Genomic DNA, 17338 nt, shown 5'->3' with positions numbered 1-17338 from the left:
GGAATAATGAAATCTGGGAACGAATGGGGTCTGGAGTTCCCACAGAATTTTAAATAGGAAATATCAGTGTTAGCAAGGAAGCAGCCAGCCAATAGCAATGCTTCTCTCCTATTACCCCACACAAAGAACAGCTCAGTCCAAAGGGGCTGCAGGATCAAATCTCAAAGCCATGGATAGTCAAAACTTGATATTTGACATTTCAGAATACTTTTGGCTAACTTAATAATAAAAATTTGTGTAATGCTTTGTAAGTATCTTAGTAAGGGTTATGCTGCCTTGAACAGATATCAGGACCAAGTCAACACTTACAAAGATGACATTTAGATGGGGCTGGGTCATAGTTTCAGCAGTTCAGTCCATTATCATCAAGGCAGGGGAATGGCAGTGTCCAAGCAGAAATGGGGCTGGAGGAGCTGAGAGTTCTACATCTTGTTCTGAATGCAGTTAGCCGAAGACTCACTTCAGGTAGATAGGATGAGGGTATTAAAGCCTAAGCTCACAGTGACACACCTATTCCAACAAGGCTACAATGCCTAAAAGTGCTACTACCTATTAACCATGGCCATATCTAATCATACCATAATAAAAAAGTACATTTACTATAACTTCCTAAGCCCACATAGCCTATAGCAGTCTTAACAATGTTAAAAGTCCAAAGTTCAAGGTTTCTTCTCAGTTTCATCCAATGACATAACTGTAATCCTCAAAGCAAGACAGGAAGTCAGCTGCGCAAACTCAAAACTCTGCATCTCCATGTATAATGTCAAAGCTGTGCTCAGATCTACTCCTGTATTGGCTTGATTGACTGCATCAAACTTCTTTCCCCTGGGCTGGTTCTATACCCTGTCAGCCGTTTTCCTAAGCAGATACCCCATGGCCCTGGCATCATGAACATCTTAGGGTCTCCAATGCAATTTCAATGTTATACCTTGTTTCAATGACTGAGATCCTCACATGATCTTCTGGCCAACTCCAAAGGCCTGGCATCACTTCACCAGCTCTGCCTGTTATAGCATCTTAAGCTCAGGTTGATTCACTCCACCACTGCTGCTGTTAATGATGATCATCCCATAGTAATGGCATCTCCAATTCACCGGGGTCTTCAGCAGCAACAAGGCTTAACACATAGTCTCTCACAGGCTGTACTCAAGGTGCCAAGTCTCTAATCCTTTGCATTACCCCATAAGTCCTGAGACATCAACAGTAACTCAGGATGCACTTTCACCAATGTCCTTCCATGATCTCACACAGTCCCAAGGCTCAGCTGTTCTTCATGATCTCAAAACCAGTATCACCTGGGTGACTCTTGCTCATTAACAAGTACAGCTGCATTACAAGGTAAAACATTGCCTATCTCTGGAACACAGCTTCTTTGTGCACTCAGAATATACATCCCAGAAGATTTTGAGATACCAAATCTTTTAAGTTCAGACTCCATTTTAAAGAACCTGACTTAAGTTTGAAGTCAGGTAAACTAACAGGCTGTTACCTAGCATTAGTTTCCAAGTTTCTCCCTGTCTTAGTCAGAGTTTCTATTCCTGCACAAACATCATGACCAAGAAGCAAGTTGGGGAGGAAAGGGTTTATTCGGCTCACACTTCCATATTGCTGTTCATTACCAAGGAAGTCAGGACTGGAACTCAAGCAGGTCAGAAAGCAGGATCTGATGCAGAAGCCATGGAGGGATGTTCTTTTCTGACTTGTGTCCCTTGGCATGTACAGCTTGCTTTCTTATAAAACCCAAGACTCCCAGTCCAGGGATGGTCCCACCCACAAAGGGCCTTCCCCCTTGATCACTGATTGAGAAAATGCCTTACAGCAGGATCTCATGTAGGCATTTCCTCAACTGAAGCTCCTTTCTCTGTGATAACTCCAGCTATGTCAAGTTGACACAAATCTAGCCAGTATACTCCCCAACAAAACCTGAGCCTAGCTCCACTCTCTAGGCTAATCCCCAACCAGACCAGTTTCTTCAGGTTACACCCAAATGACCAGCATCTCCAGGTTAATCCTACAACAATACTCCACCCCCTGCTTAACAACCACTAATGCGGAGTGATGCAGAAATTAAGTTTATAATATGACTGCCAGCACCAGCCAATTATGTTAAAGGCCACAGTGTCTTTGTAATAAGATTCTTGAACATGTATCCTCAGTTTGCTGCTTACTACTAAGCCTTGCCCAGACAGACATTTGATTTTCCCCCCACCCCCACCAAATCATTCTGTGTGACAGTTGTGTTATTGGGGTGTGGGTGAGCTAGCTCAAATAGAATAAAGACCCTGCTGTTAGTTGCATCAGATCAGGTCCTGATTTGGGCCACTAACAATTCCCTGGCATTATATTTTGTTACATTGGCTGGGAAGTTGCACATGACACACAGGACTACTTATCTGGAGGGTCTTGAAGGCGGCAAAACTAGTCTAGATATTTCTGTTTTTATGTTTGTAACATTGCATAAAACTTCCTGCTTCTTGCCTATCTGATCCCCGAATTTCTCTAAGCTTTCTCTGAGATCTGCAGACCAGAACAGAAGCAAGCTTGTGTAAAGATAAATGTGGAACTCTTCCAGCTATGTTGAGATGATTTATTTGTGTGGAACCTGGTGGCTTGTGTTGGCGTGGTAATTCTTCTAAGTTTGAAGCCATGCTGAGGAATTTGTCTGAGTGCCAGAAGTTTTCTATGTGATCTGAACAGGTGAGTACTTGTGCAGTGATTTGTGTGGTGCCAAATTTCTCTGAGTGTTAGAAACTTTCTATGAGATCTACTGAGCAGAACAAAAATTGTGTAAAGAGAAATGACTTATGTTGTTAAGGTACTTTTCCCAGGTCTGAGTAAACATTAGTACTCCAAGTTGTCTCATGAGGAGCACCACCTTATGGTTGTTCTTATTACTGCATGCTGCATCATTTTTTTTTCCCATGTCTGAGTGGTACTACATCCATCTTCTCTGAGCACCACCTTCTGGTTTGTTCTTGTTACTTCAGGCTATATCTTTTAATGGTTTTGGTTAGTTTTTTTTTCCTGGTTGTGCCTTTTTCTGTTCACTAATTCTAAATGTTGCCACATCTTTCTAGGAACAAGACCTTGAATTTGTTCTGTGGTTGATTTAAGCTTAGGACAGACATGTCTGGGAGCCTTGGCAATGGTGGAGCTGGGAGACACTGTTAGTACCAGTTTGGGTCGGCATGACTCAGAGAACTAAAAGGTTCACCCATCTAGAAACAATTCCTTGATTTTGTACCTGTGGCCAGTTGCAGTTAGAGATAGACATATCTGTGAGTGTGGCTACTGCAGATAGAGGAAATGTCCTGATTCTTGGTCTGGGGTGGACTTATTTTTATGGGAGTAGAGAGATGCCCACCAGTCTGGTTCTTTTCTTTTGTTTGTTCACCACTTTTGGCTGTTTCTCATTTCTACTTGATAGAGAGAAATGGTTGGACTTGTGTTTTGGGTGTCATCAAAAGGTCTATTTCATGAGCAACATTTTCTGATTGTTTCTTGTTCCTGCTCCACAGACAGGGAAGGTTTTATTTGTATTTTTGTGTTGCTCATAGTGAGATGACTTTGACAAGATAACTTTGAGGAAATGTCTTTGTCAGATGACTCTGATGATGTAACCTTGATGAGGTGAATTTGATGAGATGACTTTGATGATTTAACTTTGAGTTTGTCAGACTTATTAACAGGCTATGTCTACCACATTCTACCAGTTCGATTACACATATAGCGCCCCCCCCCACACACACACACACATGTTCGCTTTCCTCTGACTCACCCAGACTGGCATTTTAACCCCATTGAAGGAAATAGGGGACACTTGGTCTACCATTTGGCTCTGCTGGCAGGTCTCAAGGCAGCCACAAGACAGACCACATCTTTGGACAGAGTATATGACATTAGGCAGCAAGAAAATAAATGCCTTACAGCTTTTTTTTAGAGAGGGCCATAGAGACATTTCAACAACACAGTCCCATGGACCCTGAATCACTGGAAGTAAAAGTAGCAGTCACTCTAGTTTTCATTATCCAGACAGCACCAGATATTAAGAAAAATCTACAGACAGTTGAGAGGTTATGCAAAAAGAGTCTGAGGGACTTAGTGATAGTGGTAGAGAGAGTATTTAATAGAAGAGAGACTACACAAGAGAAGCAGATAAAAAGACAAAAGCAACAGACTTGAGAACACGCAAAGATCCTGTTGGCAGTCATAGACAAATCAGAAGATTCTAAGAGATGTCTAAAACAGACACTTTCAGAAGAAACAGATAAGCGGGGGAGGGGGTTAAAGATAAAAGTGCCCCCTCTGCAATCCTTGTGTAACTCTGAAAGTAAAAGGGAAATCAACCAGCTTTTTTTTGTTGGTAATTAATACAGTTCAACATTCTGTATTGCAAAAACCTGAAGATAATGTCTCTTCATCAGTTTATAATTGATTTCCCAGTGGCAACCGGGTCAAAATAAAAGGACAAGGCCTCCTTGAGCCCTAAAATAAAATTTGGATGAATCTCAAGAAGAAGGAAAACCAAAGAGTGCATGCTTCAGTCCTATTTAGAATGGGGAACAAAACAGTCACGGGAGGGAGAGGGTAGCAGTGACTTTGGAGGAAGAGAGAAGGGCCAGGGAGAAAGGGGGAGGCAGGATCAGGTATGGGAGGAGACAAATGAGATGTACAGAGGGTCTGGAAATTGAACTGAGGTGTGTAGCAACGAGGGAAGGAGAACTGGGAGCAGCCAACAGAAAGTCCCAGATGCCAGGAAAGCAGTAATCTCCCAGGAACCCATGGGGATGACATTAGCTAAAATACCCCAGAAGAGAGGGAGGGAGAATCTATAGAGACCATATCCAGAGGTTAGGCAAGGACCCTCAGTTGAGGGATGGTGTCACCACCCATATCCAAAATTTTAACCCAAAATTACTGTTGTGTAAAGGAAATACAGGGACAAAGAGTGGAGCAGAGACTGAAGGAAAGGCCATCCAAAGACTGCTCCAACTAGGGACCCATCCCACATGCAGACACCAAATCCCAGACACTATTGCTGATGCAAAGAAGTGCTTGTTGACAAGAGGCTGATAGAGCTGTCTCCTGTGAGGCTCTGCTAGAGCCTGACTAATACCAGTGCAGATGCATGCAGCCAACTATCAGACTGAGCAGAGGGACCATAATGGAGGAGTTAGGGGAAGGACTGAAGGAGCTGAAGGGGCCTTATCTGGCATCAATGGTAGGGAGGCCCTTGGTCCTGTGAAGGGTTGATGGCCTAGTGTAGGGGAATGAAAGGGTGGTGAGGCAGGAGTGGTTGTGTGGTTGAGGGAGCACCCTCATAGAGGGTGCTATAATAGGATCAAATGCCCTCTTCTGGTGTGTTTGAAGGCAGCTATAGTACTCATATACATAAAATAAATAAGTCTTTTAAAAAAAAAAAAAAAAGGCCGGGCATGGTGTTGCACACCTTTAATCCCAGCATTCGGGAGGCAGAGGAGGGGAATTTCTGAGTTTGAGACCAGCCTGGTCTACAAAGTGAGTTGCAGACTAGCCAGGGCTATACAGAGAAAACCTGTCTCACACCCATCCCCCCCGCCCCCCAAAAAAAGGTATGAAAATTTGGAATGGTTGAAAGAAGGGGGTAAATTTCCATAGAGATACATGAGCTACATTGAACTCAATCCTAAAAAGTTAACTCTATGAGTGTTGAGAATTGGTACAGGCCTGAAACAGAATCAGATGGTGAATTATCAGAGTAAGGAGCATTTTCTTGTGAGTACCATGCGGTATTGAGGAAATTGTGATCTAAAACCATGCAGAGTAAGAAGATGGTTTTGGAAGAGACCTGCATTCTTCCAAAACATCCTGGTAGCACAGCAGATACTGGTAGTCATAGTACTTGCAGGCTTGTGTTGGGGAGTCCCCTCCTAGTTTGCTAGCAGAGACCATCAGACTGCATTAATCTTTTTCTTTTTCAGGAGTCAAGTAATCATTTATTTTCATTATACACCAGAGATATAATGAACATATTAAAAAGAAAAAATGTGTATATACCAACACATTTTTAATGTGTCTATGTTTCTGGACTCCTCCATTCAGAAAACAGTAACATCATTTTCATTAAGCTCTGGCTCCTTTTCCATTAACCTAAGCTTAGGTTAGGGAAAATTAAGCTTTTACAATTATGTAACTAATTTTACTCAATACACAGTAATTCATTTTCCAAAGCCTCAATACAGAAGCTAACTTCTTGAAAATGGCTTAACACAAAGGACATACTTTACAAAGTAAACACTACTCTATGTGCTCTTAACAACTACCTGCTTTGAAAATTTCTCTATGCAAGAATCAGAGGAGATTTACTTCTCTTTTTTATTTTCATTCTTTTTTTTGAGTATGCCTTACAAGATTCTATCTAAACATTGTCAAGTATTATATCTTTAAACACAAGAAAATGATCATCTCCTCTAAGCATTTAATTTCTGCTGTGCCTAATTCTTAAAACTCACAATTGCTACCCATCTAACTTAAAAACTGCACTGTAAGATGCAACAACTTATGGGTGGAAACAACTTAGAGGATCAAGGGAGTGTATACAACAAGGGCTAGAAATGAAAGGTCACAAATGGAATGTCAGTCCCTTAACAGTGTACACTGCTGTGCCCTAAGTTCAATTATACCCATAAGCACAAAGTGTTAACTTGTCACTTAAGATAAATAACTCAACATCTTAGATTTGCAAAGATATATAATACTTCAAAACATAAAATACATCAGTTTGCATTAACAAGACATACGGAGGCCAAATGAAGTTTTACTTAACAGTTGAATGTCAAGATGCCAATTGTGTTGAGTAATCTTCAGAGAACTTGGAAAATAGCATGCTTAGTTTATGTTAGATGTCATCAATGTCTTCATCATCCTCTCCAATATCATCAAACACGATTTCTTCATCATCCCCAGCACCAAATGTGTCCATTTCATTGATTTTGGCATGTTCTGGAAGTTCTCCATAGGCCTTCAGACTTCTTGCTTCATCTGGATTGTACTTTAAGATTATATCAGCCCTGTTATCTTGATAGTCTCGTAGACCAATCAATATAATGTCTGGTAGGGAAGCAGGCTACCCGGGCCTGATCTGGGGCACAAGTCCCTTCCGCTCGACTCGAGACTCGAGCCCCGGGCTACCTTGCCAGCAGCGTCTTGCCCAACACCCACAAGGGCCCACACGGGACTCCCCACGGGACCCTAAGACCTCTGATGAGTGGAACACAGCGCCTGCCCCAATCCAATCGCGCGGAACCTGAGACTGTGGTACATAGGGAAGCAGGCTACCCGGGCCTGATCTTGGGCACAAGTCCCTTCCGCTCGACTCGAGACTCGAGCCCCGGGCTACCTTGCCAGCTGAGTCGCCTGACACTGGCAAGGGCCCACACAGGATTCCACACGTGATCCTAAGACCTCTAGTGAGTGGAACACAACTTCTGCCAGGAGTCTGGTTCGAACACCAGATATCTGGGTACCTGCTTTGCAAGAAGAGAGCTTGCCTGCAGAGAATACTCTGCCCACTGAAACTAAGGAGAGTGCTACCCTCCAGGTCTGCTCATAGAGGCCAACAGAGTCACCTGAAGAACAATCTCTTAACAGTGACAACTAAAACAGCTAGCTTCAGAGATTACCAGATGGCGAAAGGCAAACGTAAGAATCCTACTAACAGAAATCAAGACCACTCACCATCATCAGAACGCAGCACTCCCACCCCACCTAGTCCTGGGCACCCCAACACAACCGAAAATCTAGACCCAGATTTAAAAACATTTCTCATGATGATGATAGAGGACATCAAGAAGGACTTTCATAAGTCATTTAAAGAATTACAGGAGAGCACTGCTAAAGAGTTACAGGCCCTTAAAGAAAAGCAGGAAAACACAGCCAAACAGGTAGAAATCATTAAAGAAAAACAGGAAAACACATCCAAACAGGTGATGGAAATGAACAAAACCATACTAGAACTAAAAGGGGAAGTAGACACAATAAAGAAAACCCAAAGCGAGGCAACGCTGGAGATAGAAACCCTAGGAAAGAGATCTGGAACCATAGATGCGAGCATCAGCAACAGAATACAAGAAATGGAAGAGAGAATCTCAGGTGCAGAAGATTCCATAGAGAACATCGACACAACAGTCAAAGAAAATACAAAATGCAAAAGGATCCTAACTCAAAACATCCAGGTAACCCAGGACACAATGAGAAGACCAAACCTACGGATAATAGGAATTGATGAGAATGAAGATTTTCAACTTAAAGGGCCAGCTAATATCTTCAACAAAATAATAGAAGAAAACTTCCCAAACATAAAAAAAGAGATGCCCATGATCATACAAGAAGCCTACAGAACTCCAAATAGACTGGACCAGAAAAGAAATTCCTCCCGACACATAATAATCAGAACAACAAATGCACTAAATAAAGATAGAATATTAAAAGCAGTAAGGGAGAAAGGTCAAGTAACATATAAAGGAAGGCCTATCAGAATTACACCAGACTTTTCACCAGAGACTATGAAAGCCAGAAGAGCCTGGACAGATGTTATACAGACACTAAGAGAACACAAATGCCAGCCCAGGCTACTATACCCGGCCAAACTCTCAATTACCATAGATGGAGAAACCAAAGTATTCCACGACAAAACCAAATTCACACAATATCTTTCCACAAATCCAGCCCTTCAAAGGATAATAACAGAAAAGAAGCAATACAAGGACGGAAATCACGCCCTAGAACAACCAAGTAAGTAATCATTCAACAAACCAAAAAGAAGACATCCACAAGAACAGAATGCCAACTCTAACAACAAAAATAAAAGGGAGCAACAATTACTTTTCCTTAATATCTCTTAATATCAATGGACTCAATTCCCCAATAAAAAGACATAGACTAACAGACTGGCTACACAAACAGGACCCAACATTCTGCTGCTTACAGGAAACCCATCTCAGGGAAAAAGACAGACACTACCTCAGAGTGAAAGGCTGGAAAACAATTTTCCAAGCAAATGGACTGAAGAAACAAGCTGGAGTAGCCATTTTAATATCGGATAAAATCGACTGCCAACCCAAAGTTATCAAAAAAGACAAGGAGGGACACTTCATACTCATCAAAGGTAAAATCCTCCAAGAGGAACTCTCAATTCTGAATATGTACGCACCAAATGCAAGGGCAGCCACATTCATTAGAGACACTTTAGTAAAGCTCAAAGCATACATTGCACCTCACACAATAATAGTGGGAGACTTCAACACAGCACTTTCTTCAAAGGACAGATCGTGGAAACAGAAACTAAACAGGGACACAGTGAAACTAACAGAAGTTATGAAACAAATGGACCTGACAGATATCTACAGAACATTTTATCCTAAAACAAAATGATATACCTTCTTCTCAGCACCTCACGGGACCTTCTCCAAAATTGACCATATAATTGGTCACAAAACAGGCCTCAATAGATACAAAAATATAGAAATTGTCCCATGTATCCTATCAGACCACCATGGCCTAAGACTGATCTTCAATAACAACATAAATAATGGAAAGCCAACATTCACGTGGAAACTGAATAACACTCTTCTCAATGATACCTTGGTCAAGGAAGGAATAAAGAAAGAAATTAAAGACTTTTTAGAGTTTAATGAAAATGAAGCCACAACGTACCCAAACCTATGGGACACAATGAAAGCATTTCTAAGAGGGAAACTCATAGCGCTGAGTGCCTCCAAGAAGAAACGGGAGACAGCACATACTAGCAGCTTGACAACACATCTAAAAGCCCTAGAAAAAAAGGAAGCAAATTCACCCAAGAGGAGTAGACGGCAGGAAATAATCAAACTCAGGGGTGAAATCAACCAAGTGGAAACAAGAAGAACTATTCAAAGAATTAACCAAACGAGGAGTTGGTTCTTTGAGAAAATCAACAAGATAGATAAACCCTTAGCTAGACTCACTAAAGGGCACAGGGACAAAATCCTAATTAACAAAATCAGAAATGAAAAGGGAGACATAACAACAGATCCTGAAGAAATACAAAACACCATCAGATCCTTCTACAAAAGGCTATACTCAACAAAACTGGAAAACCTGGACGAAATGGACAAATTTCTGGACAGATACCAGGTACCAAAGTTGAATCAGGATCAAGTTGATCATCTAAACAGTCCCATATCACCTAAAGAAATAGAAGCAGTTATTAATAGTCTCCCAACCAAAAAAAGCCCAGGACCAGATGGGTTTAGTGCAGAGTTCTATCAGACCTTCAAAGAAGATCTAATTCCAGTTCTGCACAAACTATTTCACAAAATAGAAGTAGAAGGTACTCTACCCAACTCATTTTATGAAGCCACTATTACTCTGATACCTAAACCACAGAAAGACCCAACAAAGATAGAGAACTTCAGACCAATTTCTCTTATGAATATCGATGCAAAAATCCTCAATAAAATTCTCCCTAACCGAATCCAAGAACACATTAAAGCAATCATCCATCCTGACCAAGTAGGTTTTATTCCAGGGATGCAGGGATGGTTTAATATACGAAAATCCATCAATGTAATCCATTATATAAACAAACTCAAAGACAAAAACCACATGATCATCTCGTTAGATGCAGAAAAAGCATTTGACAAGATCCAACACCCATTCATGATAAAAGTTTTGGAAAGATCAGGAATTCAAGGCCCATACCTAAACATGATAAAAGCAATCTACAGCAAACCAGTAGCCAACATCAAAGTAAATGGAGAGAAGCTGGAAGCAATCCCACTAAAATCAGGGACTAGACAAGGCTGCCCACTTTCTCCCTACCTTTTCAACATAGTACTTGAAGTATTAGCCAGAGCAATTCGACAACAAAAGGAGATCAAGGGGATACAAATTGGAAAAGAGGAAGTCAAAATATCACTTTTTGCAGATGATATGATAGTATATATAAGTGACCCTAAAAATTCTACCAGAGAACTCCTAAACCTGATAAACAGCTTCGGTGAAGTAGCTGGATATAAAATAAACTCAAACAAGTCAATGGCCTTTCTCTATACAAAGAATAAACAGGCTGAGAAAGAAATTAGGGAAACAACACCCTTCTCAATAGTCACAAATAATATAAAATATCTTGGCGTGACTCTAACTAAGGAAGTGAAAGATCTGTATGATAAAAACTTCAAATCTCTGAAGAAAGAAATTAAGGAAGATCTCAGAAGATGGAAAGATCTCCCATGCTCATGGATTGGCAGGATCAACATTGTAAAAATGGCTATCTTGCCAAAAGCAATCTACAGATTCAATGCAATCCCCATCAAAATTCCAACTCAATTCTTCAACGAATTGGAAGGAGCAATTTGCAAATTTGTCTGGAATAACAAAAAACCTAGGATTGCAAAAAGTCTTCTCAAGGATAAAAGAACTTCTGGCGGAATCACCATGCCAGACCTAAAGCTTTACTACAGAGCAATTGTGATAAAAACTGCATGGTACTGGTATAGAGACAGACAAGTAGACCAATGGAATAGAATTGAAGACCCAGAAATGAACCCACACACCTATGGTCACTTGATCTTCGACAAGGGAGCTAAAACCATCCAGTGGAAGAAAGACAGCATTTTCAACAATTGGTGCTGGCACAACTGGTTGTTATCGTGTAGAAGAATGCGAATCGATCCATACTTATCTCCTTGTACTAAGGTCAAATCTAAGTGGATCAAGGAACTTCACATAAAACCAGAGACACTGAAACTTATAGAGGAGAAAGTGGGGAAAAGCCTTGAAGATATGGGCACAGGGGAAAAATTCCTGAACAAAACAGCAATGGCTTGTGCTGTAAGATCGAGAATTGACAAATGGGACCTAATGAAACTCCAAAGTTTCTGCAAGGCAAAAGACACCGTCAATAAGACAAAGAGACCACCAACAGATTGGGAAAGGATCTTTACCTATCCTAAATCAGATAGGGGACTAATATCCAACATATATAAAGAACTCAAGAAGGTGGACTACAGAAAATCAAATAACCCCATTAAAAAATGGGGCTCAGAACTGAACAAAGAATTCTCACCTGAGGAATACCGAATGGCAGAGAAGCACTTGAAAAAATGTTCAACATCCTTAATCATCAGGGAAATGCAAATCAAAACAACCCTGAGATTCCACCTCACACCAGTCAGAATGGCTAAGATCAAAAATTCAGGTGACAGCAGATGCTGGCGTGGATGTGGAGAAAGAGGAACACTCCTCCATTGTTGGTGGGAGTGCAGGCTTGTACAACCACTCTGGAAATCAGTCTGGCGGTTCCTCAGAAAACTGGACATAGTACTACCGGAGGATCCAGCAATACCTCTCCTGGGCATATACCCAGAAGATGCCCCAACAGGTAAGAAGGACACATGCTCCACTATGTTCATAGCAGCCTTATTTATAATAGCCAGAAGCTGGAAAGAACCTAGATGCCCCTCAACAGAGGAATGGATACAGAAAATGTGGTACATCTACACAATGGAGTACTACTCAGCTATTAAAAAGAATGAATTTATGAAATTCCTAGGCAAATGGATGGACCTGGAGGGCATCATCCTGAGTGAGGTAACACATTCACAAAGAAACTCACACAATTTGTATTCACTGATAAGTGGATATTAGCCCCAAACCTAGGATACCCAAGATATAAGATATAATTTGCTAAACACATGAAACTCAAGAAGAATGAAGACTGAAGTGTGGACACTATTCCTCTCCTTAGATTTGGGAACAAAACACCCATGGAAGGAGTTACAGAGACAAAGTTTGGAGCTGAGATGAAAGGATGGACCATGTAGAGACTGCCATATCCAGGGATCCACCCCATAATCAGCATCCAAACGCTGACACCATTGCATACACTAGCAAGATTTTATTGAAAGGACCCAGATGTAGCTGTCTCTTGTGAGACTATGCCGGGGCCTAGCAAACACAGAAGTGGATGCTCACAGTCAGCTAATGGATGGATCATAGGGCTCCCAATGGAGGAGCTAGAGAAAGTAGCCAAGGAGCTAAAGGGATCTGCAACCCTATAGGTGGAACAACAATATGAACTAACCAGTACCCCGGAGCTCTTGACTCTAGCTGCATATATATCAAAAGATGGCCTAGTCGGCCATCCCTGGAAAGAGAGGCCCATTGGACTTGCAAACTGTATATGCCCCAGAACAGGGGAATTCCAGGGCCAAAAAGGGGGAGTGGGTGGGCAGGGGAGTGGGGGTGGGTGGGTATGGGGGACTTTTGGTATAGCATTGGAAATGTAAATGAGCTAAATACCTAATAAAAAATGAAAAAAAATATATAATGTCTGAGGTATTTATCCAAACCTTTTTTCTCAACTTTCCTCTTATGTGGCACAGCCTCCTTACACCATCAAAACACATTGCTTCCAACCATCCACATCCCAGCATTTTGGTCACCTGAGCATATTCTTGCCCATATTCTTTAAACACCAACTCTCTTTTCTCAGATTCATTTTCATTTTTACCTCTGCGCCTATTTTTGCCTCCTTTGCCTTTATTCTTTGGCATGATGGAAAAGGTAACCACAGGAGTCAAGTGAGGGACTCCTGGCAGACAGTGGCTGAGAGTGGCTGTGACTCAGTTCCAAGAGCTACTACAGTCTTAGGATGGGTGCCAGGAAGTATCTAACAGTGGTAGATCTGAAAGCAACTAAGTATAGAAGATCCACAAGCCACAAAATGTCCCAGAGTACTGGCTTCTGATAGTTACAAAATAGTACTTCAGCTTCGGGCCTGGTGCTCAGGAAGTTGTAGTCTCCCCAGTAGTGACAAAATGAAGCAAGGACTCCTTTACCTTTGCAGTTAATGCATTGACCTTTAAAAAAATTAAATAAGTTTTCGTTTGAAATCTATTTGGGAAATAATTTTTATCAAAATTTCTGCACACAATGATGAATTGTATAGCTTTTAAAAAATTAGATATTCTCTTTATTTACATTTCAAATGTTATTCCCTTTCCTAGTTTCCCCTCCAAAAATCCCCTATTCTCTACCCTCCTGCTGCTCCCTAAGCAACCCACTCCTGCTTACTGGCAAATGCATTCCCCTCTACTGGAGCATAGAACCTTCACAGGACAAAGGGCCTCTCCTCCAATTGATGACTGACTCAGTTATCCTCTACTACATATGCAGCTAGAGCCACGAGTCCTTCCATGTTTTTTCTTTAATTTGTAATTTAGTCCCAGGGAGCTCTGGGGTTACTGGTTAGTTCATATTTCTGTTCCTCCAGGTGGCTGAATTGTATAGCTTAATAAAAAAATTGAAACTATCATTCTGAGGTATGTGGTTCTCTATTTTAAAAAAGCATTCTAGGGGGCTGGTGAGATGGCTCAGTGAATAAGAGCACCTGAGTGCTCTTCCAAAGGTCAGGAGTTCAAATCCCAGCAACCACATGGTGGCTCACAACCATCCATAACGAGATCTGAAGCCCTCTTCTGGAGTGTCTGAAGACAGCTACAGTGTACTTACATATAATAAATAAATAAATCTTTAAAAAAAATAAAAAATAAAAATAAAAAAGCATTCTAAAACTTAATAGAACACTTAGTAGATTCAGATACCATTTTAATACATTTTTTAACAAGTTTAGAGTACCCAAAATTACAAGTTCATTGGTGTTCAGGCCTTTAATATATCACAAGAACACTCAAAATGTGTACCATTGCACTTTAAATGGACATGCTTGAGCATAATAAAAACAATTTCAGGTCTGGACAGATTGCTCAGTGCATTCTCTTCCCAAAAACCAAACAGTGGTTCACAACCATTTGTAATGGGTACCTGACACCCGCTTTTGGTTCTTGCGTCTAGGACAGGTACAGTATGGTCATAGATATAAATTACTCTTAAAATTGTTTTTCAGTTCACAGAAGAATGAAAAATTGAAGAAAGTCACAGGTTGTGTTACTTAGATCCACTTTGGGACACAAAATAACACATGAAAGCAGTTGACACAGGCACATATGACAACTATATGAAGTCCTGGTGCGTCCAGTGAAGACAGAAAAGCAAAGGCCAACCAGAAAATTCATCTCCATCTCCTAAGATGTGAGAAAGGCTTAGTAACAAGCCAACCAGCCAGAATACTACAAAACAAATTAACAACAACAACAACATCTCCAGAAACACTGTTGAGTTCATTTTCTGTTGGCCATCTCCTTCTGGGTATGGGGCTTTCCCTTAAGAGTGGTTTTGTACATAGTGAGACCCCCTTGGAGAAAATCAACTTTTCCTTTGGGAGCAGTTACTAGAGATAGTGTCAGGAACCAAACCAGGTCCTCTGCAAGAACAGCCAATGCTCTGAACAACTGAACTATTTCTCCAGTTCCTATTTGCTAGTTTATACAAATGACGTTTAAAAACATACAAATGAAAGCTAACTGAAAGCTTTGTGTTCTCCAAGCCCAGCCTTTTTGAGACTTTATTTTTGGCCATTGCTATGGTGACCACAAGGCACACTCTACACCCCTGGTATTTTTCTTCTGTGCATCCATTTCAAATTCTACCTTCCCCCTTATAGTCCTATTAATCTATATCACAGTGCCTGAAGAAGACTCCAATATTGGCTACCTCTAGCACTTAGCATAACTCACTCTTACTTTTCTGGACAAAGGCTAGGACCACACTAGTAAATATCATCTGTTGGTTCCAGTTTCATTTCTGTGGCTGCTGCTAAAATACTCCAGCAAAACACAATTTCCAGGAGGAGGGGCTTATCTGGCTTACAATTCCCGGTTACAACCCACCAAGGGATGTCAAGGCAGATAGTGAAATCCCAAAAGCAAGAGGGACGTGCTTTCTTGCAGAGAAGGAAGGAAGGAAGGAAGGAAGGAAGGAAGGAAGGAAGGGAGGGAGGGAGGGAGGGAGGGAGGGAGGGAGGGAGGGAGGGAGGGAGGAAGGAAGGGAGGAAGGAAGGAAGGGAGGAAGGAAAGAAGGAAGGAAGGAAGGAAGCTGGCAGAGAAGGCAACTCATGAAAGACCCCAGCTTCTGAGCAGCATAATCAACAATGAAGCGCACAAGAGGTTCTAGACATGGTTGTGGCCAGGTTACCTCTGCTCCGCAGCTTATATCAATCCTCAAAGAAAAATGGAAAATATATGTTCTCCCAGATATATAACCAGAAACCAAATCCATGACCTACCTGGTGAGTACCATCTTCTTTGAAGGAAGACTAAGAGCCGTTAGAACGATGATTCTTTCTTTCTGGGATAGGGTTTTTGTGTACTCGAGGCTGTCCTGGAACTCTTTCTACAGAACAGATTGGCCTAGGTCGGATGTCCTCTTGCCTATGTCTCCCAAGGTAAAGGCAGCGAGATGAGACTACTGTGTCTCACCCTGGGCAGAGCTTGAGTATATATACATGTCCACAAAGCCCCGCCTCCATAGTGATGCAACTCTAATCCAACAAGGCCACACCTACCAATAGTACCACACCCTGATCCAAGCATAATTCAATCACCACACCAAAGAAGCAAAGAAACAAAAGGACACTTCTTAACTGGGCGTGGTAGCCCACACCTTTAATCCCAGAACACAGGAGTCATAGGCAGGTGGATATTTGTGTTCGAGGCCAGTCTGGACACTTCTTACTGCCTACTGGTTTTCTCTGGTAATGAGAGACAAAACAGGCTACTGAGGACAAATTTAAAATGATGAATGTGGGAAATCAGAAACACATAGACCAAAACCTGGGATGTAGGGTTGACAGAAAGGGGTGATGCTGGAGAGTTGGCCCAGTGATTGTTAGCACTGAATGCCCTGGGACGGTCCGGAGTTCAAATCCCAAAAACCACATGGATGCCCACAGCCATCCATAAATAGTTCTGACGCTTCCTTGTGGTGTTTCTAAAAACAGTTCCAGTATAATTAGATATAACAATAAACAAAACCGATCAGAGCAGCAGAGGTCCTGAATTAAAATCCCAGCAACCACATGATGGCTCAAAACGATCAGTACAACTACAGTGTACTCATATACATAAAATAAATGAATTAATTAATCTTTAAAAAAAAAAAGGAGCCAAGTGTGAAGGCACACACCTTTAATCCCAGCACTCGGGAGACAGAGGCAGGCAGATTTCTGAGTTGGAGACCAGCCTGGTCTACAAAGTGAGTTCTAGGCACAACCAGGGCTATACAGAGAAACCCTGTCTCAGAAAACCAAAAAAAAAAAAAAAAAATGTGTTTGGCGTGAGATGGCTATGTTTTCTTACAGTCAAGGCTCATTTTCCACAAAGCCATATCATATGGGATGCTTGTATCATGATGATCCCTC

The 17338-nt window shown here is 41.5% G+C and overlaps 1 protein-coding gene across 1 annotated transcript; it reads right to left on the bottom strand.

Annotated features, from left to right (window-relative positions):
- Positions 1 to 6870: 6870 nt before the first annotated feature.
- Positions 6871 to 16274, bottom strand: Gm2046 (predicted gene 2046). Its single transcript, XM_017315327.1, has 4 exons — positions 16205 to 16274; positions 13371 to 13880; position 13073; positions 6871 to 7056 (listed from the first exon to the last, which is right to left on the bottom strand). Exons 2-4 carry the CDS (start codon positions 13572 to 13574, stop codon positions 6878 to 6880), a joined length of 384 nt encoding a protein of 127 aa, XP_017170816.1. The 5' UTR covers positions 13575 to 13880; positions 16205 to 16274; the 3' UTR covers positions 6871 to 6877.
- Positions 16275 to 17338: the final 1064 nt, after the last annotated feature.

The sequence above is a fragment of the Mus musculus genome, chromosome 12 (assembly GCF_000001635.26).
Source record: "Mus musculus strain C57BL/6J chromosome 12, GRCm38.p6 C57BL/6J".
NCBI lineage: Eukaryota > Metazoa > Chordata > Mammalia > Rodentia > Muridae > Mus > Mus musculus.
The sequence above is the reverse complement of the archived record's forward strand: the minus strand, read 5'-3'. Positions and strand labels throughout refer to the sequence as shown.

Excerpts from the sequence above, each read along its gene's own strand:
- Gm2046 (XM_017315327.1), bottom strand. The coding sequence starts at position 13,574 with ATGCCAAAGAATAAAGGCAAAGGAGGCAAAAATAGGCGCAGAGGTAAA.